We start from the raw sequence: 25,860 nt of genomic DNA on the forward strand, positions 1-25,860 counted from the left end.
GCCTGAGTCTGTGTCTCATACTCCTTTTCCCACAATTCACATTCGTTCCTGTTGAGGAGTCCTGACACTTTCTGTCCTCCCTGAGAGTCACCACTGTCACCAATATGTGCAGTGCAGCTCACTCATCGTAAGTGTCAAGCTGTTGGCACGAATGAAATGATTAAGGCCCCCACTCAGAGGCAGGGACATCTCCAGGTTACACAAACACAACTGAGGTTTGTGAAGGTGAAATAACTTGCTCAAGTCCCCATGGGTAATAGCAAACATGGAGCTGAGCCTGACCTTGGAACCTCCATGTCAGGGTTTATTAATCCTCGGCACTGTTGACACTTCCAGCTAGATAATTCTCTAGTGTGGGAGAGCCGTGCTGTGCTTTGCTGATCAGCATCCCTGGCCTCTACTCGTTAGATGTCAGTAGCCTCCCCTCATCCAAAGGGTGTGCGTGTGTGTGTGTGTGTGTGTGTGTGTGTGTTACTGGAGATTGAACTCAGGGGCATTCCACCTCTAAGCTATGCCCCCAGCCCTATCTTATTTGTTATTTTGAAACAGGGTCTCACTAAGTTGCTGAGGACCTTGCTAAGTTTCTGAGGCAGCCTGGAACCTGCGATTCTCCGATCTCAGCCTCCCAAGGTACTGAGGTTACAGGTGTGCCTACCATGCCTGACTCCTCGTCCATGTTATGAAAATCAAATGTGCCTCTGCAGAAATTGCTGGATGTTCCCTGGGGCGGGTGTGGGGCAAGATGACCCCCAGCTGAGAAGCACCCCTCTCTGTTACTGTCTTGCTAATACTGCCATACTAATACTAATGCTAATACTGTCTTGCTAATACTGGGGCTGAGGCAAGGGTATCAACCTCAACCTCTGAAGTCTGATCCGGGCAGAAGAAAAGGTGCAAGCCATCATTATGAGGTTGTATTTGCTTCAGGTGAAGATTTCAGGCTGGAACAAACCAAAGTCCTTTCCAGCCTCATGACTAAATTCACAGCTTCCGTACTCTCCACCATTGGCCTTTCTTGTGATGGTGAGCACTCGTGTGCAACCGAGTTACTCCCAAATCTGGCTAAAAAAAAACCTCAAAATGTTCTCTTAAAAAGCCCACAGTGTAAGGCAGGCCCACACCAACACAATTCTCAGCTGTGTAATATGTCAGAGACCAAGATCTGAGGAAATACAGCTGGGATTTGAAATGGGATTGTAGACAGTGCCAGTGTTGGACTCAGTGAGGCCGCCCTGTGGCCCGGCTCACGGAGGCAGCGAGGGCAGCAGGAGACGAGTGACTTTTCACTGCAGATACTTACCCCTTGGTTTCCTCAGTATGTGAGACTGTTGTATTATCTTTTGGTAGATCCTGAAATCGAGTGCTGGGAAAGTCCACCTTAGATCCTGCCAGGGGCGGGTATGGGGTTCTGTGAAGAGGGTTGTTTTCAGTACAAATTCTGTTTAAAAATAATCTGGTGGCATAAACCACAGGGCTGTGGTTACATGAAGCTTTAACTCTACATAAAAACAATGCTCTGCTGCCTGACTCCAATGTTAATTTATCTCTGGAGAAAGATAAAGAATTGAACCCCCCTCCCCTCTCATACCAGGGATTGAATCCAGGGTCATTTTACCTCCAAGATAAACCCAGCCTTTTTATTCTTATTAATTTGTATATGGGGGGAGTACTAGGGATTGAACCCAGGGGCATTCTACCTCTGAGCCACACCTTTATTTTCTTGCTTTATTTTATTTTACTCTTTTTGCTTCCAAACAGGGTCTTGCTAGGTTGCTGAGAGTCTCACTAAATTGCTAAGGCTGGCTTTAAACCTGCAGTACTCCCGTCTCAGCCTCCTGAGTACTGGGATGACAGGTGTGTGCCACCATGCCCAGCTGAGCTTAAAACATTAATCTCATGAATGAAAGATTCCTAAAGAACCTTTAGTCAGCATGCGTTTGAGTATTTCCCGTATGCCAGGCACTCTGATTAAAGAGAGCTTTGCCCTTGACTAGGTTATCATTTGCAGAAGGAATGCCCAATACTCATGAACTGATGATACACTCAGGTGCTTCGGGGACATGTGGTCTGGACAATCTGGTTGTGGGAAAAGAGACTACTCCATATAGGAGATGAAACCTAAGCTCTGGACCCGGAAGGGGAAGAGTGAGGGGCAGACTGTGGACAGGAAGAGAGAAAGCCAAGGTCCAGAATGCTCTCAAGAAACAAAGGTGCCCAGAAAGGAGAGAGGGAAGGCCCTGCCCAGGGCCCCACAAGTTGTATGGTCAGGTGGGTTGGAGGAGGAAAGGATGGAGTGAAGAGGGCATATGGGGACTTTTGCAGAGATGTTTTTTTATTTTTTTTATTTTTTTGGTGGTACTGGGGTTCCTGTAAGCCCTTCTACCTCCGGGCTACACTCCCAGACCTATTTTTATATTTTCATTTTGGAAACAGGGTCTCCTAAGCCAGCGCGCGCGGCTGGCTTCGAACCTGCGCGATCCTCCTGTCTCTGCCTCCCAAGCGCGGGGATTACAAGCGTGCGCCACCACGCCCGGCTGCAGAGATGTTTTAAAAGGTCTGCAGACTTGGATACTTTTGGAAACCCCATCACACATCAGAGCAAACATATTAACACTTATTCAGATTCTACATTAAAGTCATTCATTTACTTATTTGTTTTTGCAGAACTAGGGATTGAACCCAGAGGCATTCTGCCTCCAAGAACATGCCCAGCCCTATTTTCTATTCTTTATTTTGAAACAGGGTCTCACTAAGTTTGGAGAACCTCACTAAGTAGCTGAGTCTGGCCATGAACCTATGATCCTAAGGTCTCAGCCTCCCAAATACTGGGATTACAAGCATAACCCACCACACCTGGCTAAAGTCATTTATAGATAATGAGTTAAATTGCAGTTGACCAAAAGTGTATTGATTTCATTTTAAAGGTTTCCATTTGTATGTTAGAGCCAGTAATTTTTATTGTCAGATAGCAAACATTCTAAAGCGATCTTGAAAAGCTGGTGGGCTCCAGGAATTGTGCTTCTAAGGCCCAAATGACAAAACAATCTTGACTTCTACACTGTAAATTTGCAAAATGCATACCTCTCACCCTAGGAGTGAGTCTCTTCTTTTTCCATCTCTGTGGGCTGAAATATGGACATAGTAATGGCGTAACAACTCCAGCTATACAGATGAGGGTACCTTAGTGTGCACCAGGGTCACTTGGAGGACTTGTTAGAACACAGGTCACTGGGTCACATCCTCAGAAATTCACATTCAGTGGGTCTGAGTCATTTAGAACAAGTTCCCAAATGCTGCTGCAGGTGAGCCTTACTGTTCTAGGGGAAGGTTAGGTAGACAGAAGATGCCTGGTTTCTTGATTATCTTGCAGGATACGTCTGCCTTCCTCCTGGGCTTCTCACTGCCTATGTGGGAGAGAATAAACTTGTTAATTTTTCTGAGCCATTATAGCTTTGAGTCTCCTTGTTATAGTGATTTAATCTACAGCAGCTGAACCACGCTAAGGAAATGCATCTTCACCAAGGTAGGCAGCTCAGCATCGTGGCTGAGAAGGGGACCAAGTATCACAGGCCTGAATCCCACTTCTGCCACCTCTTAGCTCTGTGATCTTGGGAAGATTATTTAACCCCATTGTGGCCATTTTCTGATTAAACAGATCCCGGGGACAAGGTCACCTGAAACTCATTCCCTGTTTAGATCTAGGACCCCAGAATTCCTTGCCAAGTGGCCATGAGAATATTTCCAAGGTCTGCGTGGACTTCTTCTCCGGCTTATCCTTGTGATGGCTGAGTAGGACCTCTAGGTACCACCCTCAGTCTGAACTGTCGCCAAAGGGTGCCTGTGTGACAGTGGTGTGGACAGTGTTTGGGTAGGCAGGGTGGAGTCTATGACATTAAACTCCTGGACTGTCTGGGATGTGATGGCAGGGCAGAGGGTGGAGAGAAATGTGGATTGACTGTGGGTTACAGGCAAGCTCTCCAAGTTGTCATTTCCCAGTAACATGCAGCAACTTATGAGTCTGAGAATGCTAAACTTGAATCTGGCTTTCCAGTTATTATGAAAGTATATCTTTCAAGGGAGAGAAATGGAACATGCTTTATTTAATAGTTTCATAACTTGACCTATGAGATTTAAATATGTCGACATATGGTATGTAGCCTTCCATCTGGACTGCAGATTTAGAGGTGGACCTGGTTAGCTTGTAGACCAGACACAAGGTCTAAATGAAATAATAGATGGAATAAACAAAACAATGTTTGGAACACATGATATGGCCTCAATAATATTAGTAACAATAATGCTTATGATTTTCCTAAGGGCAATAGAGGCCCACTGACAGATTGTAAAGAGGACCGTGTCTTTTGCTCAGTACTTTTTTATACAAATATGAATTAAGGTTCTTCCCAGTGTTCAGCACTATTTTGGGAATTGCTAATAATAGTAGCAAACAGAGCAAAGCTCCATACATTAAAGTGGCAGGTGGGAGACAGCAACAAAAGCCATGATTTAACATGTCAACTGATGTCTTTTGGGTCTTAGGGAGATCAATATGTCTGGAGGGAGACAAGATCGAGTAGAGGTCAGGTAGGAGTTTGTTGGGATTATCTGTAGATGAGGATGCTTGTGTGATGCCAGGCAGTGGCAGAATGAATAGAAACCAGTGAACAGATTTAACAAGCATCAACACTGGTGAATGAACACCTGGTGTTGATGAGTATAGAGAGTAAGAGAGAAGAAGAATTAAGAATGAATAATGGTAAGAACAGCTGAGATTTGGAACATAAGAAAAGGATATTTCTCCCGTGGCTAGTTTCATAGATCTTATTTATATCTTTATTACAGCATTTAGTACATTATCTTATGACAGCTTTGTGTGGCTACATGCCTACCCCTTTAGACTGAGCTCACAGAGGGCTAGAAATAGTTCTTATTTATCTTATACACTCAATCCTCAGCACATAATTGGGGCTCAATAAATATTTTTGTGTGTGAGTATATGTGCTTATGAGTTTGGGTAAATAAATAGAAAAATAAGTGGATAAACATTTTATTTGTACCACACTTCCTTTTATAGCACATCATTAGAAGCTTACAGTTAAACATAGATAATATGATATAATGGAAATAGAAAACCAGATAATTTTCTAGAAAATATACATAATCAAAATTTCCTAAGTAAAAGTTGAAACCTTAAGAGAAATTAAATAATAGTGAAAGATCTTGTTTAAGAAAGTGAAAAAGCCAGACGTGGTGGTGCACACTTGTAATCCTAGTACTTGGGAGGCTGAGACAGGAGGATTGTATAGGTTCAATGCCAGCCTCAGCTACTTAGTGAGGTGCTCAGCAACTTAGTGAGACCCTGTTTCCAAATAAAATATAAAATAGGTCTGAGAGTGTAGCTTGGAAGTAGAAAGCGCCTGGGTTCCACCCCCAGTACCACCAAAAAAAAAAAAAAAAGGATAAAATAGGTCTGAGGGTATAGCACAGTGGCAGAATGCCTCCCAGGTTCAATACCCAGTAACACACACACACACACACACACACACACACACACACACACACGGTGATGAATGGAGATAGATGGATGGATGGATGGATGGAGCCAGTTCCTGCTGGAGGCAGGAGAAAAGAGATGCTTATAAAAATCACCTGATGTTCACCATGGGAAAAATATATCTTTTATAATGAGAGCCATTCATTAACTCGGTATTTGTGAAACATCTACCTACCCTATATTACATAAGCTTAGTAATTTAAAAATAAAACCAAGAGCCGGATGTAGTGGTGCACATCTGTAATCCTAGTACCCAGGAGGCTGAGACAGGAGTAGTGCAGGTTTGAAACCAGCCTCAACAACATAGCAAGAGTCTCAGCAACTTAGTGAGACCCTGTTTCAAAACCAAAACACAACAACAACAAAACAAAGGGCTGGGGGCACAGCTTGAAGGCAGAACACTCCTGGGTTTAATCCTCAAAAGAAATAAACAGAAGAAATTAAATTTAAAAACAGACAAAATTTTGGCCTCTGTCAAGCCAGGGCTAAAGAAGGCATGGTTTTGTAAGATGTTAACGTGAGAGAACAACTCTTATTTCAATGACAAATTTTAACTATCAGTAATTAGAGGACTCTCCTGAAGGCTTGCTGTGCTTGACACACTCTACACTTAAAAAAGAAAAAGACAAATGATAACGGAAAAGCCCAATGGCAAATGCTCCTTGACATTGGTAAATTTGATATATGAAGTCTCAACTTTCCAAATAGCACATCGTTGCTTCTTTCTCTCACCTCTCCCGCTCCCAAAGGATTCCACTGAGATACAGCCCAATGGACTAACTCCATCGAACTGTGTGTAGTGCTCGCCCCTACCGCTGCCCTCTCAGTCATTACTTAAAATGACTGGTTTTATTGGTTTTGAAAAAGAAAGGGCATAGAAGGTGTGTTCTGACCTTCATCTGGAAGCACACCACTCTTAAGGACAGATTTGGAAAGGCCTCCTGCCATCTGACCCAGGACTACATTGCATATTAGATAGAGGATGGATATGTCAAGTGTCAGAACTAGGAAGAAGAAATGTTAAATTCATGGATAGGGATTTAGAGAAAGTTCGAACAGAAGGATCCTTTGAAGTTACTGAGTGGGCACTTCTTATTTGACAAAACTATAATAATCACGAGGCTAGTTGATGGATGCCTCTCTTAGAAGCCAAGTAAATTGAAAACCTGTCTAGCATTTCTTCCCCCACTAAGTCATGTTAACTATATTCCTTACAGAACTAAATTTGAAAATAACTAACTTTCCCATGCCAGGTGTGGTGGTTCACGCTTGTAATCCTAGCATTCAGGAGGATGAGACTGGAGGATCGTGGTTCTCGCACAGCCTCAGCTACTTAGCAATGCCCTTTGCAACTCAGTGAGACCCTGTTTAAAAAATAAACACTAAAATATAGGGCTGGGGGTGTAGCTCAGAGGTAGAATGCCCCTGGGTCCCATCCCCAGTACCGCAAAATAATAATAATAATAATAATAATAATAATAATAATAAATAATCCCAGTGAAAACTTGTTTATTTGGGAGGATTCCTTTTGTAAAAGCTTCCCACAGAGCTTCCATAAACGGGTTCTTGTACTGAAGCAGTTTGAAAATCAGCCTGCAAATATTTAAGACATACCATAAAATTAAAAGTTTTGAAGTGAAAAGCCCTCTTCGTTCACACTGTGGGTTCGTCGGCTTCCCTCCTTGTTTCCCCCTGACACCTGCTTCTTAAAAATAGGGTAGTTTTACATTCACAGCAAATATGAACAAAAGGTACAGTTTTCCCCTGCATCCCCTCCCAAATGCAGTCTTCCCAGTTATCAGCATCCTCCACCAGGATGGCTCATTTGTTATGGCTGAGGAAGCGCACTGACATTATTCAGAGTCCATGGCAAGCAGTAGGATTCACGCTTGGGTTTGGACACGTTTATAATGGTCTTTCTACCATTACGATACCTTGTGGCTCAGCTTCACTGCCCTAAAAGTTCTCTATGCTCAGCCAGTTTACCTCCACCCCAACCCCTGGCGACTACTCATCTTTGTAATGTCTCCCTATTTTATTTTTTCCAGATTATTCTATAGTTGGAATCATATAACAGGTAGACTTTTCAGATTGGCTTCTTTCACTTGGTGATAGGCACTTAAGGTTCCTCCAAGTCTTTACATGGCTTGATAGCTTCTTCCTTCCTTCCTTCCTTCCTTCCTTCCTTCCTTCCTTCCTTCCTTCCTTCCTTCCTTCCCAGGGACATTCTGCCTCTGAGCTACACGCCCTGCCCTATTTTTTTATCCTTTACTTTGAAACAGGGTCTCACTGAGTTGCAGAGGGCCTCACTAAGTAGCTGAGGCTGTCCGCGAACCCACGATCCTCCAGTCTCAGCCTCCCAAATGCTGGGTTTACAAGCGTGTGCCACCAAGCCTGGCAGCTTGTTTCTTTTTATAACATTCTATTGTCAGAAGCTCCACTGTCACCTACTTTAAATCTTCTGACCATTTCGTTTATAACCGTCCAATTCTTTTATTATTGAAACATAAGCCAAACTCTGGAGAGGAGCGTGGTGAAGAGAAAAAAAATCCCTAAAATTACGATTTAAATTAAGGCTTATGCATTTTTCTGTGCATAATTTACTCATGTCCCACTTTATCAAAGGAAAATGAATTTCAATTAGAATATAAAGTAATTATCCCTAAAAATGTGGGAAGGAAGGGACCAGTTCTGGGCATCAGGGGTATGTTTATCTCTGAGAAGAATCCTTCCTCCAGGATGCATCAGGCTGAGGGGAAATTCACTAGAGGTGTATCAAGTATTATTGTAATATTGAAGGGAGGGGGAAAGAAAAGGAAAACCAGGAAAAGAGAAATATAAGGCGAATGAGAGAGAGAGAGAGAGAGAGAGAGAGAGAGAGAAGAAGAAGAAGAAGAAGAAGAAGAAGAAGAAGAAGAAGAAGAAGAGAGAGAAGAGGAGAGGAGAGGAGAGGAGAGGAGAGGAGAGGAGAGGAGAGGAGAGGAGAGGAGAGGAGAGGAGAGGAGAGGAGACCGAAACTTGTTAACGAACTACAGGACTCTCTGAGCAAGATATTTTTCTTCCCTTCACAAGTTAGAAGCTGTTGAATAATTCATGCGGAGCGTGGAAAGGCTGTCTTCCCCCTGGGTGATGTATAACTGAGCAGGAGAGTGCTTTGAGTGGGTTCACTACATCAGCCACCGCTCTTGCTTCTGAGCACGGGGCGCTCTCCCCTTGAGCTCAGCTTCTGCGGTTGCAGCCAGGCATCCTTTCTTCGTCCTCTCCTGCTGCTGTAGCTCCTGCCTGCCCGCCTGCCCGCCTGGGCTTGCAGCCTGCCACTTTACTTTCTCCACCCTGCTGCCAGCTGAGAAGTCTCCCTGCAGCCGCAGGCTCCTGCCTAGGGCCATGAGTGTGGATGCTGCCTGGGAGAAGGGGTGCACTTGCTCCTGGCACGGAGCCCGGCTGGGATTCTCCTGTTGATTTCTGGACCACAGATGCTGCCGCTGAGGAGGTATTTCTGGGTAACCCTTCCTCTGCTATCGCCAGTTAAGGATCAGCCCAAAAGCAAGGTACCCTCCACCCCTCTCCCCTGGCACTTTTCCTGGAAGGGATATAGTTCTGCTTTCTCCTGGTAACTAGGGGCTCCCGCCGTGGATATTCCCAACGTGTGTGTGTGTGTGTGTGTGTGTGTGTGTTGGGTGAGGAGGCTGTTTGTGGTGTGACTCTGTCCTAGGGTTTCCCCTAGGTGCCCGCTGAATGCTAAGTAAGCTGCCTTTCCCCTGGCACCGGAGACATTTCCCAGGCAGGTACCTGTCATCTGCCACCCCCGTGCTCCTCCAGCTCCCTCCCCCTCCCCCGGCCCATTCTTCTGCTTCAGCCTTTTGTGTCTGTCTGTGGCAGAGGGCTGAAGGGCTGTCTTTGCCCTCCTGGCAGGCAAGTGTCAAGATGGGCCGCCCCGCCAGAAGCCGACGCTAGGGCGCGAGGTGCGAAGAGTTGGCCAGAATGACCAACTCCTCCTCCACGTCCGCCTCCTCCACCACCGGGGGTTCGCTGCTGCTGCTCTGCGAGGAAGAGGAGTCGTGGGCGGGCCGGCGCATCCCCGTGTCCCTCCTGTACTCCGGCCTGGCCATCGGGGGCACGCTGGCCAACGGCATGGTCATCTATCTCGTGTCGTCCTTCCGCAAGCTGCAGACCACCAGCAACGCCTTCATCGTGAACGGCTGCGCGGCGGACCTCAGCGTCTGCGCCCTCTGGATGCCGCAGGAGGCGGTGCTGGGGCTCCTGCCCGCCGGCTCGGCCGAGCCCCCGGGGGCCTGGGACGGCGGCGGGGGCAGCTACCGCCTGCTGCGGGGCGGGCTGCTGGGCCTGGGGCTCACGGTGTCCCTGCTGTCCCACTGCCTCGTGGCCCTGAACCGCTACCTGCTCATCACCAGGGCGCCCGCCACCTACCAGGTGCTGTACCAGCGGCGCCACACGGCGGGCATGCTGGCGCTGTCCTGGGCGCTGGCGCTCGGCCTGGTGCTGCTGCTCCCGCCCTGGGCCCCGCGCCCCGGCGCCGCGCCCCCTGCCGTCCACTACCCCGCGCTGCTGGCGGCCGCCGCGCTGCTGGCGCAGACGGCGCTGCTGCTGCACTGCTACCTGGGCATCGTGCGCCGCGTGCGGGTCAGCGTCAAGCGCGTCAGCGTGCTCAACTTCCACCTGCTGCACCAGCTGCCCGGCTGCGCCGCCGCCGCCGCCGCCTTCCCCGCCGCCCCGCACGGCCCCGGGCCCGCGCCCGCCGCGCCGCTGCCGCCCGCGTTGCAGCCCCGGCGCGCGCAGCGCAGGCTCAGCGGGCTGTCGGTGCTGCTGCTCTGCTGCGTCTTCCTGCTGGCCACGCAGCCGCTGGTGTGGGTGAGCCTGGCCAGCGGCTTCTCGCTGCCCGTGCCCTGGGGCGTGCAGGCGGCCAGCTGGCTGCTGTGCTGCGCGCTGTCCGCCCTCAACCCGCTGCTCTACACCTGGAGGAACGAGGAGTTCCGCCGCTCCGTGCGCTCCGTCCTGCCCGGCGTCGGGGACGCGGCCGCCGCCGCCGCCGCCGCCGCCACCGCCATGCCCGCCGTGTCCCAGGCGCAGCTGGGCACCCGCGCCGCCGGCCAGCACTGGTGACCGGCCCGGCCCGCGGCGGCGGCGGCGATGCGGGGCTCCCCCCAGCCGGTCCCCGCCCGCTCCGGCCCTCCCAGGGCGCCCCCGGCCCCCGCCGGACTCCAGCCCCGAAGCCCAAAAAACCCGAGCGGGCGGCGACTGCGCCTCGCGCCCCGGCCAAGGGGTTTCCCTCTGCGGGGTCCACGAGTCTTTGAGGACCGCCACCCGGGTTTGACCCTTTGTTTCCGAGTCTTGGAGAAACCCCTCGGTCAACACACCACCGGAGACTGCAAGTTCTGAAAAAAGGACCGGTTAATTTATTTTCACACTGTTTTGGCAAAAGAGCTTTCACATCGTACAAGCCTCCCCTCTTTTCGTCGTCTTATATGTGAAGCGCCGTGAGAGTGCATGAGCCGAAGGTTGCGGGAGGATTACTAGGCAGAGAGCATTTTTTTAAAAAGCAATCTAGCTTCGATGAGGCTTCCTTCTGTTACAGTTTAGTCTTTGTATATTAGCCCAGAAGCGTGAAGCCACAGAAGTGCACACCGGTGTGAGCTGCCATTAAGACCTCAAGCCCTTTATTCTTAAAAGGGTTTTTATAAAGTCATTCTTGGGTGAGAGAGAATCTTAGCCAGTGAGGAATAAACTAAATTTATTATTTTACACTCCTTTTTTTTTCCTTTTGTACTTTTAAGATGGAAAAAACAGCATTGGGTGTTAAGGGAAATTTTTCCAGTTAGTCTGAGCCAGAAATGGAATTTTGAAAACACGGGGGTTACCTATTTCGGGTACCAGTCTCATATCTTTAAAGCATGCACACTTGTTGCTACCCTCATTTTGTAACCAATTTATTTGCCTTATGAGTGTGATTGCAGCTTTGAACATTCTGTACTATAATGGTTGCTAAGGAGAACAAGTCCTTCTGTTTTCTCCTTAACATTTAAAATATCTCAGTGCACATGATATAATTAAACACTACTAATACCGTAACTGCATAGATAATATTAGCTGCTATTGCATGCTCCTAGATGCTAGAACTTATTGGGCATGTGGTAAACAAAAGCAATATCCATTAGACAAGGACATTTTACTTCTTCCAGACACCAGAAGAACTGGCCTTCCAATATTTGAAAAGAGCCACAGAGACACACCTCTGGCTACCTAGAGTTCTTGACCTAATTTATGAGAAAACTCCCGCGTGGGACTTTATCTCACAAATGGAACCAGTCGAGGTGGATCAAAATAAAGTTTGGCTCTGCAAAGCTCTCTTAGGGTTTAAATAAGGCACACATGAGAAAGTAACACTGTTTTTTATGTAGTTCATATACCTTACCATGACACTTTAATATTGTATCTGTTGCAGGAGTTATAATAAACTCAGTTATATATAAAGAACAGTTCAAATGGTACTCTGTTCTCAAGTGTGTAAGTTTGTCCTTTTCCTCTTCAGTTTACTAAATTTATTTTAAAAACTAGAAATGCAAAATCATGTGAAATCATAACATTAGAGCAAGAAGAAAGTAAGTTTAATAATCACATATCTGATTGATAACTACATCCAACCTGGGACCAAACAGTCTCAATTAATGGTCAGGAACAAAAACAGTTCGCTTTGTTACACTCTAGGACATTTGAAGAGGTATGGGAGTCGCAGGAAACTTTGCCATGTTTGTTGTAAAACAAAATAAAACAAATACGTTTATCACCAATAATAGAACAGCACTCATTTTATTAACCGGCCTTCTTTGTGCATGCACCATTTCTCGCTTATTAAAGTTTCATCTGTTTCCATTTTCCTTGATTCAGATATTTAATTAAAGTTCAGACAACTATTCCGAGTTTTTTTTTTTTTTTTCTCTTCTGTCTCTGATTCTCTTGTGTACCCTCTTGGTAACACTATATAACAGAAGACATGTTCCAAAGCACTAGTAATGACAGTAACTTCTTTTTGCTGGCTGTAATTTTCTTTTCAGTTTCTAAAAGTATTTGTACTTTATTTAATGAAGGCCCATGTAACAGCATTAAAGGAAAATGGGTATAATTTCCTTTCTGTAAGTGCTGGGGAGCAGCTATAACGAGAGAGAGCTGAGGGCTTTCCATTTGAGGGTACATGGGGCGCATTTTTCTAAACCTCTATCAAGAAGGTCCTTTAATTAGGGAAGCCTTTATTCTTGATTCTCACATGAGAGAATTTTTTTTTTGCCATAAACATTTGCCACACATGTAAACAGTTCTTCAAGTATATACCCAGTAGCTTGCGATGCTTCAGGCTAGTGTTGAGAACCATCTTTTGCTAGCTTAATGCCATGTGGGAGAGCTACTTTAGATTAATTTACTGATAATTAACTCCACAGGACTGATTTGCTTTTAATTTCAAAGTAGCAGTGATGTGTCTAAAAATGCCTTAGTAAAGCACTAGCTGTGAGTATTAGAGTTATTGCTTTGACAAATTAAGTTAATGGAGATTGTGTTCTTATTTAAATGAAACCACATATTATCCACTCAGGAATAAAGAAAAAAAAAACCCTAATTGCTATTGTGGGCTGCCCTACTTTGCTTTTTCTAGTTTTTTTTTTTTTTTTTCGTTAGGTACATGCCTGTTAAGACATATAACATCTACTTTCCTTCCCCATGCAGTGTGTGTGTGTGTGTGTGTGTGTGTGTGTGTGTGAAAGAGAGTGTGTGTGTGTGTGTGTGTGTGAGAGAGAGAGAGAGAGAGAGAGAGAGAGAGAGAGAGAGAGAGAGAGAGAGAGAGAGAGAGAGAGAAATTGAGATTGTCACTGGGGATTGAACCCAGGGGCATTCTACCTCTGAGTTATGCTCCAAGGCCTTTTTTATTTTTTTTGTTTGGAAACAGGGTCCCACTAGGTTGCTGAGAGTGTCACTAAGTTGCTGAGGCTGTTTTCAAACCTGCGATCCTCTTGTCTCAGCCTCCCAATACTGGAATTACAGGCTTGCACCACCATGCCTGGCTTCCTTATACATTTCATTGGCTGCATTCTAAGATGAATATCACTCCTAGCACATCCCTCTTTCCAAAATGAAGTACATGAATAAACAAGAATTCTGTTTTATCCAGAGGCATTCTCAAATGGTCCTTTCTGTAAATGCTATAAGCAGAGTTGCAGGTCAAAGATGTTTTCCTTTGTGTCAGAATTGGGGGAAAAGATTTCATTCTCTAGGAGGACCCAGTGGAAGGATGGAGTGGACCCGTGGAAGAGAGGAGCTCAACTTAGCCCTCTGATACTTGAAAAAGGTCTTGAAAAAATCTTCTCACCAGTGAGATGTTGGTGGGCTTTGAACTCCCTGTAAGGGGCACCCCTCAGCTTACCTTTATTGGCCGACTTCAGCGTTTCTCGAGTTATCTTTCTTCCATCTCCAGGGGTTCAGACCACGCTCACCTGGAGCTGCAGTCCCACCAGCTGATGACACAAGGCGTCAGTAGCATGAATTTTAAAAAAGCAGCCGGGCCTGGTGGCACATGCTCGTAATCCCAGCATTTGGGAGGCGGAGACAGGAGGATCGGGATTCACGGACAGCCTCAGCTATTTAGAAAGGCCCTTGGCAACTTAGTGAAACCCTGTTTCAAAAATAAAGAATAAAAAATAGGGCTGGGGGTGTAGCTTGGAGGTCAAATGCCTCTGGGTCCCATCCCCAGACCTACAAACAACAACAACAACAACAACAACAACAACAACAACAACAACAAATACTCAGAAAAATTGTAGTGTCTTTTATTTTTGAGGCCTGTCCTCAAGGCTAATAGATTGGGGTATCAGAGTGTAGCTCCACATGGAGCTCTTGATCTGTGGGGAAAAGGGGGGACCTTTTCTTGACCTCTACTCTCTCTTTGAATATCTGAGGGCCTCGGGCATATGTGTCACCAGCTCACAGCTCCAAGCTCTGCACTCTCTTCCTTCAGCTACTATCCCACCTCTGGCCTCTAGTGGCGCACACACAAGCCAGAGAATGACCCAGAGGTGGCTTCAAGCTATGGGGCAGGCAGGCAATTCCTGAGTTCTAGGTTCCAGCTCCTGCCAAGGAGGCCAGATCTGGGTTGGCACGTGTGTGTGTGTGTGTGTGTGTGTGTGTGTGTGTGTGTGTGTGTGTAGGGTAATCAGAGGAGGATGGAATCAGGCTCTCCCTTTTTTAATTTTGCAGTACTGGGGATTGGACCCAGGGGCATTCTACTTCCAGGCTATATTCCCAGCCCTGCTTTTTATTCTTTATTTTGAAACAGGGTCTCACAAGTTGCAGAGGGTCTCACTAAGTAGCTGAGGCTGGCTGTAAACTTGTGATCCTCCTGTCTCAGCCTCCCAAGTACTGGGATTACAGGCCTGTGTCACCATGCCCTTTAAAGTGTGAGGCCTACCTAGGCTGGGTCATCTTTTGTTTAAGGGCTGTACTGCATGGACCTAAGCCATCTCCAGGCATCCTTTCCTAGCTTGTCCCACCTTCCGGACTCCTTAGGCAGGCTGTTTAATCCTATCAGGCATTAGGGGAGGAGGGAGGTGAGGGAGAAGAGGAAGGATATGGAAGAAAGAGAAGGTCCTTGAAGGAGAGCCAGGGTGACATTGGGGTGCATGGAATGCTTCTCTCTATGTTAGTGCTATCTTTGAAAAGTTTCATGGTGAAAACATTAAAAAAGCCAATAAAAGAAAGTAAAAGAAGGGAAGTGGGTGTAGCGGTGTGAGCCTGTAATCTCAATACTTAGGCTGAGACAGGAGGGTAGCAAGTTAGAGGTCAGCCACAGCAATTTAGCAAGACCCTCAGAAACAATTTCAAAATAAAAAGAACTGCCAGGTGTGGTGGTGCATGCTTGTAATCCCAGTACTTGGGAGGCTGAGACAGGAGGATTACAAGTTTGCAGCCAGCCTCAGCTGCTTTGTGAGGCCCTCTGCAACTTAGTGAGACCCTGTTTCAAAATAAAAGAATAAAAAATAGGGCTGGGGGTGTAGCTTGGAGGTAGAATGCCCCTGGTTCAATCCCCAGTACTCCAAATAAAATTAATAAAAAAATAAAATATTAAGGACTGGGAGTGTGGCTCAGAGGTAAAAAGTCTCAGAGTTCAGCCCCAGTATAAAAAAAGAAAAAAATTTAGCCGGGCGTGGTGGTGCATGCTTGTAATCCCCACGCTTGGGAGGCTGAGACAGGAGGATCTCACACGTTCGAAGCCAGCCTCAGCTACTTAGTGAGGCTCTCAGCAACTCAGTGAGACCTGGTTTCAAGACAAAGAATAAAAAATAGGGCAGGGGGTGTAGCTCGGAGGTTGAATGGCCCTGGGTTCCATACTCAGAACCCCCCCCCCCAAAAAAAAAAAAACATAGGAAAGCCTTTCATTTTCTTTATGGTAATTTTTCATCCTTTTGATTTTTAAAGGGAAAAGACTCTTATGTGTTTTGTACCAAGCCATCTAAGATATACTATATATGTATATATATATATATATATATATATATATATATATATATATATGTACTACATTTATAAACATATATACTGTATTTGTAGTTGATGACAGTAAATTTTTTTTTCTCAAAACTGGTGATTGAACGTGGGGGCATTCTATCTCTGAGTTATGCCCCAAGTCCTATTTTTTATTCTTTATTTTAAAACAGAGTCTCACTAAGTTGTGGAGGGTCTCACTTTTTAAATAGCGGAAGCAGGCTATGAACCCATGATCCTCCTGTCTCAGCCTCCCAATACTGGTATTACAAGCATGTACCACCATGCTGGGCTTTATGACAGTAATTTTTAAAGGAAAAAGCCTTGATTCTTTCTCTTGCACTTTTACTTTTTTTTTCTTAATAGAATAGAACCCAAGAATAAATCCTGATTCCCAACTCATAGCTTCCCAAAAGGTATCTCAAGTATCCCACAAATAAATGTATGGCATCATAAGCCAAGTGTGTAAACTACATACTGTTGGTCTTGTCATTTGAAAGTGACTTGGACAAACTCTGTTCACACTGATTAAAGCAACTGTAAGAAGTTTCAGTTCGAATCAGTATTTTAAACTCAAGTTGGAGTTATTCAAGATGTGCAATTATTTCTCAGGGCCTTGCATAGCAAAATGGTATATTTTTGATTTGAAAAAGCTTCCAGTGCTACCCACCAATAGCCATGCAATTTTGCTAGAATCCTGGGAAGAATAACTTGGGAATGTCTTTACTTTTCCTTTTCAGTTCACTGGAAGAGGGACCTAGAAAGAGTGCTAGAGATCATCCAGGCTGACTCCTTGCTATTTTCCTTACATAAAAAGTACATTAGTTTTTAGTAGTTTCTGGTATAAATTAGGCTAATTTACTATTTTCCTATTTTCAGTGAGCAGAAAAGCCTGTGGCATCCTTCGCATAGCAGCGTTGTCACCGATACTCTGCTTTCAGCCAAGTGACAAATCTAAGAAATATCGGCACGATTCAATTCCCCAATACTACACAAGTTTCCCTTGTGAATGTTTGGTTTCTGTTTTAGTTAGACATGGAATGGCCCCTTGCAGAGCTCATAAATTGGTATTTGCAGCTGATGTAATTGAGTCCAGAGGGTTGTAATCCCAGCAGTGAATAAATCCATTGTAATAGATTTATCTGGGTGGGTGGTGGCCTAGGCCGGTAGGGTGTGGCTGGGTAAAATGGGCCCTGGGGGTGTGCATTGGAGATTATATGTGATTCCTCCTCCCTCTGATCTCGCTCTTGCTTCTTGCTTTCATGATGTGAGCAGCACAGTCCATGTGCTCTCTTTGTCTCCATTTTCTGCTGTCTTGTCCTGAGATCGGTGGTTCTAGGCCTCACATGGACTAAAGCATGAGCAAATATATCTTCCTTCCCTATGTTACATGGTTAGGTCTCTAGATTATGGCTTTGAGAATGCTGACCAGAACAGAATTTGGTACCAAGGACACAGGCTTTCTACTATATCTAAATCTGACCATGTGGACTGTGACTCTTTGGAACTGGTTTGTGAGAGAAAATTGGAAAGGCCAGAATGTGGTTAGAAAGGCAGATGGTAAAGACAATGCTCAGGAGATTTTAGAGGGCAAAAAGGCAATGCTGGAATCTCTGTAAGCAGGCCCAAATGGGGCACTTTGAGGGTGAAGCCAATGTTTCAAGAAAAAAACCCAAGATGTAGAAAGACCAAATCATGAAATAATCATGAGGAAAGGCTGCTAGCTGTGAGCCATGGGGCCAGGCTGGAAGAGGGAGTAAACCACCATTGCAATCAGCTAGGCTGCAAGGGTGGGGTTGCCGAGGTTGCTTGGACATCACATCTCACCGCCATTGCCCTGATTGGCAGAGATGGAGCCGTAAGATTAAATACTTGCCCTGCCAGATTTTGTTACTGCTTTGGGTCCCATTCCTTCTTTCTGTGGCTCTAGTCCTCCTTTGAGAATTCAAAATTTACTCTTTGCCATTGTATATTGGATGTGTATAACCTGCTTTTTATTTTGATCTTCATTGTCTTGTATAGGGCTCATAAGAGTTCACCTTGAGTCTCAGAAAAGACTTTGGACTTTAAAGTGATACTGAAATGTCGGGGCCCACTCGGCTGGACCGAGATGGCACCCAGGCTTGTTGCCAGCGTGGATTCAAGATGGCACCTAGGCTTGCAGCCAAGTCATGAGACTCACAAGATGGATGTCTCCTTGAGCATGCGCAGTGTGCCATGCTACGTGCCTGCAGAATGATCAGTGATGCAAAGCGTCATGCTACCACCAGCCTGCCTATGAGAGAGTCAGAAATGTGCATGCCTTAGCCGTGGGAAGCTTGGGGTTGGTAGGGATTAGAGGGAGGGATTATGATGCTGATATATATTGTGCTTGCTGTACACATTGAGAGAGATATTCAGAGAGACATATTCAGAGACATATTGAGACATATTAGAAGAAGAATTAAGGATCCATTAAAGAAGAATTCATATTTCAGCTGAAGAGGTGTCTGTGTCGTTCTCTAAGCCCCTGCGGGTCAGAGTCTTAGGGGACGATACTGAAATTATTAATACTTTGGGAATTCTTTGAGATGACAGATTTGGTTTTGTATTCTGAGTTAGGCATGAGCTCTTCAGGAGCCAGGGGTGGAATGTTATAGTTAGATATAGAATGGTCTCTTGAAGAGCTCATAAATTGGTATTTGGAGTTGATGTAATTGAGTCATGAAGACTGTAATTCCAGTAGTGGATATATCCATAGTAATGGATTTTATCTGGGTGGTGGCCTAGGCCAGTTGACTGTGGCTAGAGAAGGTGGGTCCCTGGGAGTATAGCCTTGGGGATTATAAATGGTTCCTACTCCCCCCGATTTCTCTCTCACTTCTGGCTTCCATGATGTGAGCAGCATGGCTCCTGTGCTCTCCCTGTCTCTGCTTCCCACAATCATGCCCTGAGATCTGTGGTCCACGGCTCCTGTGCTCTCCCTGTCTCTGCTTCCCACAATCATGCCCTGAGATCTGTGGTCCCCAGCCTCACATGGCCTAAAGCATGAGAAAATAAATATTCCTTCCTCTAAGTTACACGGTCAGGTCCCTAGATTATGCTGTGAGAATACTGATGGATACAGTTTACAGTTTCTTTTAAAATAAAGCTTAATTTTTCTATCTGAAGAAGTGTCGATTTTCACAGAAAAATTTTAAAACAGAAGAAATGATATCATTCATAGCTCTACTTCGACAAAATTACCACCCTCCATATTTTTCTGTATTCATATACTTTTTAAAAATCTCTTTTACTTGTATGAATACTTAGTCATTCAAATTTACAGCCAAGAAAGTATATACTGACATGTGTGTATGCACTTGTGGGTATATACCCTCCTATGTAAAAACAATTGTAACCTGATGAGAGATGTCCCAAAGAGGGGCCCAGTGACAGATAGTATTTGCCACCATTACGCGAAACATAGCATGTTCAACTGCAAGCAACAGATGACTCAACTGGAAATGGCTGAAAAAATGAAGGCATTTAAACATCACACCAAAGAGAAGTGTGGTGATAAGTTCTTCTAGCATTTGTTCAGAAGCATAACTATGTCATTAAAGAACTAGGTGCTTTGCTTTCTTTTCTTCCACCAACCTCGTTGACCCCAAGAAAGCTGCTGCAATTCTAAGAAAAGATGGTCACATGCATGAACGCCCAAAACAGAAGGGAGGAAAGAACCTTTTCTTGCTGGTGTTTTTCATAAGAGAAGAAACTCTACGAAGCTCCCTCTAAAGACTTTTTGCATCTCATGGGCCAGAAGTAGTTTTCCTGGTCACCCTGAAAAAAGACTGGCCTAGGAATACATGGCATTAAGAAAAAATTATCATGAGAAATACACTCAGCGCTTGTCAACATACATAATTTATGGTACATGATTTTGGTTTGTTCATTTCCTCCTGCCTGTGTTGTGGAGATGGTCACTTTAGCCTTTAATTGCATTTGTATTTGAAGTGTGTGTGTGTGTGTGTGTGTGTGTGTGTGTGTGTGTGTGTGTTACTGGATATGAACTCAGGGCATTCTACCGCTGAGCTATATCACCAGCCCTATTTTATTGTTTTGTTTTGAAACAGGGCCTCACTAAGTTGCTGAGGCTGGCCTCAAGTACTGTAATTTCAGGCATGTGCCACCATGCCTGGCTTTGAAATACCTTTAATTTATTTAAAATCCATTGTTTGGAGTCCTGCCATTTCTTGAATACCTATTAGTTATTAGTATTTATGTGTCCTAGGAGTGTGGTTAGTATGTTTTATTTTCAGTAAATCAATCTCCAAAGATTTCCTTCTGAAAACGCTTTTCCCTGTCCATAGTTTTTCTATTCCTCTTTTACTAAATATTGTGTTCTTGAACAATTTTGGTCCTCGTGTGCTTTGGAGACAAAAGTGGTGTGAATCTGTCATTATACCAGAATATCAGAACTGCTTGTGGGAAGGAGAAGGGCTGCTTCCCACATCAGCAGCCGCACAGTAAGATCTTTTCCAGATTATGGTCCTTTGGGGGCTGGAGGTACCAATAAATAATATCTTCTTCACTGTCTAATTTTTTTTTTTTTTTTGGTGGTACTGGGATTCCTGGAAGCCCTTCTACCTCCGGGCTACACTCCCAGACCTATTTTTACATTTGTGTTTGGAAACAGGGTCTCCTAAGCCAGAGCGCGGGGCTGGCTTTGAACCTGCTCGATCCTTCTGTCTCTGCCTCCCAAGCGCGGGGATTACAAGCGTGCGCCACCACGCCCGGCTTCACTGTCTAATTTTTGAGCCATGTGACAAATAACAAAATTGTGCAGATGGTACACCAAAACCACCTCTACTATTGATGAAGTTGAGGGTGGAGGACACAGCTTAACGTGAGTGTCAACATGGGTTCACTGCCTCCCCACCAGTGAAGCCCTTGGAATGAGTAGGTTAATCAGCTGTCACTGGTCCAGGGGGAGAGGACAGGAGAGAGACCCCACTGCTTTCCTCAAGATCTTCTGAAGTCAGTTCCACCCCCATTGAGAAACCTGAATCAGTAGCTATGGCTTATCCTCCAGCTAACTCACTTCACCTCCAAGGGATGGTCTAAAAGATAGGGTGAGAGGCCAGGAGTACCCAGCATGAATTAATAAATAAATAAATAAATAAATAAATAAATAAATAAGAAAAGACATTTTCTTTTCAAAGGCACATTCCGTGTTTTTGAACCGGGGGCACGTAGACTTTGTGTTTATCCAGATTTATCAGTCAGAGGAAATTCTTCCCAGTTTCTGGCTTTAATCAGGTATTATTTAATTTAGACTCTAAGTGTAAAGTTGAGATGTAAATGAGGATAGCCTGCAAAATAAAAATTTTTACTATGCTATGAAGTATGATTGAAGAAGAAGATAATGAGTTTGGAGGAGTCTGACTGGAAAGAAATAAGGTTGTTTTCAAATATCTGAAGTGCTGTCAAGTGTAATAATAATGCTAGCTAGAATGTATTGATAATGTACTATGTGTCAGACACGGCACTATGCAATTTATATATTTTATCTCACTTAATTTTCATATCAACCTTTTAAGGCAGGTATCATGATTTCAGTTTTATAGTTGAGAATCCTGGCTCTTTGAGAGGTAGACTTGCCCAAGGTCCCACCTGACTACCAAACTCAAGTCTGGCCCACTCCAAAACCTAGGCTTATAAAAATGATACCAAACTGCTGAAAGAGAGCAAATGTTTGATGTGAAGTTCTAGAAGCAAAAATTGGCTCAGTGGGTGGGAGATAGATTTCAGTTTAATCTGAGAAAAAAACTTTATCTCATTTATAGGTGCTCAAAATAGTCTGGGCTGTCTCAGGAGGCTGCGACTTCCCCAACACCTGAGGAATTCAAGTGGGGTATGGAAAATTAACTCAGGAAAGGGATGTCTGTGCCATGTGGGAAGCTTTACCGCATTAACTCCGAGAAGCCTGGTAAGTTTAATTTCTATGGTTACATAATCGCTCTTCTTCGCTTCTAGATGACAAAATCTTTCATTCTCGGCACATATGATTTTTCAGAGGATTAGTCAGAAGGGGTAGGTTTAGCAAAAACCTTTCCCACAACAGACAATGGAGAAGCAAGCCTGGGTGAGTAGGAATGTCCCTCCTTGGGCACAGGGACATGGTTACGACACATTCCAAGCCCACTTTCTGCTTCTCCCTGTAAGTCTCCTTTGTTCACACCTCATAACAAACTTTTTTTTTTATGGATTATAGGCTGAAAGAAGTACATTTTAAATTTTCTCCGGCTAAATATTGAGGTCTAATGTACTACCTAGCTCACTTAAAAACTTTAAAAAAGTACAATGCTTTTGATCACTTTTTTGGGAATAGAAAATATTTCAGAGAAGACTATTTGAATGACAAATAAACTCTGGTGGGCTCCCCCGTTAATTCTGCCTTTGATGAAAATTGTGCCTGGCTGTTTTTCTCATATGACAAAAGCAGATCATAGGACTGAGCGGATCTTAACTGAAGCCTGCATGTTTGTGTGCTCAGAACTGGCAGAGCACCGTGGAGTCTGGCTCCTCCTGATGTTTTGACACAGTGGAAGATAGATTGATGTGCTAAAAGTTATCAACACAAAAGCTGAGCACACAGCTATTTTGGTTTTGTTGAAGATCAATAATAGAGTCTAGTATATATAAACCTAAAATCTTTAGACTCTATGTTTTCCAATGAACTTGAACAAAAATTTTGAAACTCCTTAATTTAAACATGTAGAAATATCACCCAGGAGTGGTGGCACACGCTTTTAATCCCAGTACTTGAGAGGCTGAGACATGAGGATGCAGGTTTGCAGCCAGCCTCAGCTACTTAGTGAGGTCTTTCTCAACTTAGTAACACCCTATTTCAAAATAAAGAATTAAAAATTGGCCGGGCGTGGTGGCGCACGCTTGTAATCCCTGCGCTTGGGAGGCGGAGACAGGAGGATCACACAGGTTCGAAGCCAGCCACACGCGCTGGCTCAGGAGACCCTGTTTCCAAAATGAAAATGTAAAAACAGGTCTGGGAGTGTAGCCCGGAGGTAGAAGGGCTTCCAGGAACCCCAGTACCACCAAAAAAAAAAAAAAAAAAAGAATTAAAAATTGGGCTGGGGGTGTAGCTTGGAGGTAAAATGCCCCTGGGTTTTTAATCCCCAGCATCACACACACACACACACACACACACACACACACACACACACACACTACAGAAATATCATGGCATTAGGATATAGAAATAATGCCACTGACCTTTTGTGTTAGTGGGACACAGTATAAATTTCCTTATTATCTTTATCATTATTGCAATAATTATTGGTGTTATCATCAAAAATTGTTCACTGGAGCCGGGTGTGGTGGCGCACGCTTGTAATCCCAGTGCTTGGGAGGCTGAGACAGGAAGATCCCAGGTTTGAAGCCAGCCTCAGCTACTTAGTGAGGCTCTCAGCAACTTAAAGAGACCCTGTTTCCAAACAACATATAAAAGTAGGTCTGGGAATGTAGCCTGGAGGTAGAAATCCCCTGGGTTCCATCTCCCATACCACACACACATGCACAATGTTCACTAACAGCTCAGTATGCTGGGTTTGGTTGTTTTAACAAACTACCCTCAAATTGTGACTTGGGATCGGATGTGACATTAGCAGGCACAAAATTTACCAAGACACAATCTTAATGCAAGGTTATTTTGTCATATAAAGTGATATATTCATTGATTCTTGTGATTGGATGTGACATCTCTGGAGGAGCCATTATTCTGCCTACCACAGACAGGGAACTAAGACTGTACATGTTGTGTTTGGCTGCAAAAAAAAAAAAAAAAGATTAAATACGGGAGAAGAGGTCAAAGGTAAGATTGTGCTGATTTAGCCATATTCCTTGCTTTTGGGTCAGTTTTATGACTGGCCTTTTTAGAACTATTCCTTCCTTGATTAAACATAAAAGTCTTACATCTCTTTTGTGATTCTGAAGCTTTTTCTGTATATCTTTATTAATCAAGATGTGCATACTAACCTTTAACTTTTTTTTTTTTTTTGCGGGTCTGGAAATGGAACCCAGAGGCATTTGACCTCCAAGACATACCCCCTGCCCTATTTTTTATTCTTTATTTTGAAACAGGGTCTCACTAAGTTGCAGAGGGACTCACTAAGTAGCTGAGGCCCTCCGCAATCCACAAACCATGATCCTCTGGTCTCAGCCTCCTGAATGGATGTGAGGGCGATCTGTGACATCTGTCACCCCAACAATCTCGCCAGGGTTGATTCGGCTGATCTGGCTGGCTAGGCGGGTGTCCCCTTCCTCCCTCACCGCTCCATGAGTGTCCCTCCTGAAGCTGCATGCTCAGTCGAAGAGGACGACCTTCCCTGAATAGAGGAGGACCCGTCTTTGGTTAAGGGTATACAAGTAACTGGGCTCCCCTGCTAGAACCTCCAAACAAGCTAACTTTTAACTTTTTGTGTTTGTGTTACATTTTTTTAAAAAAAGTATAAAATTATATGTCAAATACTTTAAAAAACTTACATGTCTCCTTCTTAGCTCCAGCCTGCCTGTTCCCTGAAAAAAAAATATATATATATATATATTCCCTGATATATAGGTCCTATATCATCTTTCTGTCTCCCCCACCTCCTATGAAACAGAATGCTTTCTGTGAAGTACTCCTGTTACATTTCAATGGACAACTCTTGATACTTTTTTTTTTTTTTTAGCCCAAGAAGCTCCCTAGCTTACCTTTGAACCCTTTCTTGGTCAACATTCTTACTACTGTATTACAGTAAACCTGACCACACAACTTAGAGGAAGGAAGACTTATTTGCCCACCGTTTTTAGAGCTTTCAGGGTTCAGTCTATGTGAGGGTAGGGTATGCAGAGATCAGGTCATGGTGGTGGAGAATGGATAGAGGGAGAGAGCCAGGCTCTGCTTTCATATCACGGAGGCTGGAAGCAAGAGATACAACAAGCAAAGGAATTCAGAGACACAAGCACAGTCCCTAAGGCCACACCCCAGGGATCCTCCTTCTCTAGCCACAACCCACCTGCCTAGGTTACCAACCAGTAAATCCATCACAATGGATTTATTCACTGATGAAGAGTAGAACCCTCATGACTTAAATGTCTCAACTCTTAACATTATAATATGAGCTCTTCAGGGCACATTCTGTATCTAACCATAACAAACCCAGTCCTCTTTAGGATACTGCATGGATTGCCTTTGTCTCAAACTTTGTGGTTCATTTTTGTATAGCATGGTCTTATTTATTATTTATTTAATTATTTATTTATTTATTTATTTATTGGTGGTACTGGGGTTCCTGGAAACCCTTCTACCTCCGGGTTACACTCCCAGACCTATTTTTATACTTTTTTTAAAATTTGGAAACAGGGTCTCTTAAGCCAGCGCAGCTGGCTTTGAACCTGGGCGATACTCCTGTCTCCGCCTCCCAAGGGTGAGGATTACAAGTGTGCGCCACCACGCCCGGCAACATGGTCATATTTATTAATATAGTAAGGAGATCCATAATTATAAGAGACTGGTTTCTTACTAACCTTATAGTCTTATAGTCAAATTTTGTTCTGTTCTCTTTGGACTGGTTTCTCCTACCCATGTTTGAGTCTGCAGAATCATTAAAAATGTGGAGGACAATCCCTAACTTAAGGAAAAGCAACGAGCACCCCAGTAAAGACTCTTTGAACCTCTGAGCTGGGTGGAGATTAAAGGAGAAATGTTCTTTGTCTTAAAGACATCTCTTTAAAAAAATCAA

General features: G+C 44.4%; 1 protein-coding gene across 1 annotated transcript; it reads left to right on the forward strand.

Annotated features, from left to right (window-relative positions):
• Positions 1-9,085: 9,085 nt before the first annotated feature.
• On the forward strand, positions 9,086-10,675 carry GPR88 (G protein-coupled receptor 88; the record flags this gene model as incomplete). The annotated part of the gene is made up of 2 exons (XM_080690718.1): positions 9,086-9,102; positions 9,467-10,675. The coding sequence occupies exon 2, from the start codon at positions 9,536-9,538 to the stop codon at positions 10,673-10,675; it is 1,140 nt and encodes a 379-aa protein (XP_080546844.1). The 5' UTR covers positions 9,086-9,102; positions 9,467-9,535.
• Positions 10,676-25,860: the final 15,185 nt, after the last annotated feature.

This window comes from Muscardinus avellanarius, assembly GCF_963383645.1.
Source record: "Muscardinus avellanarius genome assembly, chromosome: 3".
In the NCBI taxonomy this organism is placed as follows: Eukaryota; Metazoa; Chordata; class Mammalia; order Rodentia; family Gliridae; genus Muscardinus; species Muscardinus avellanarius.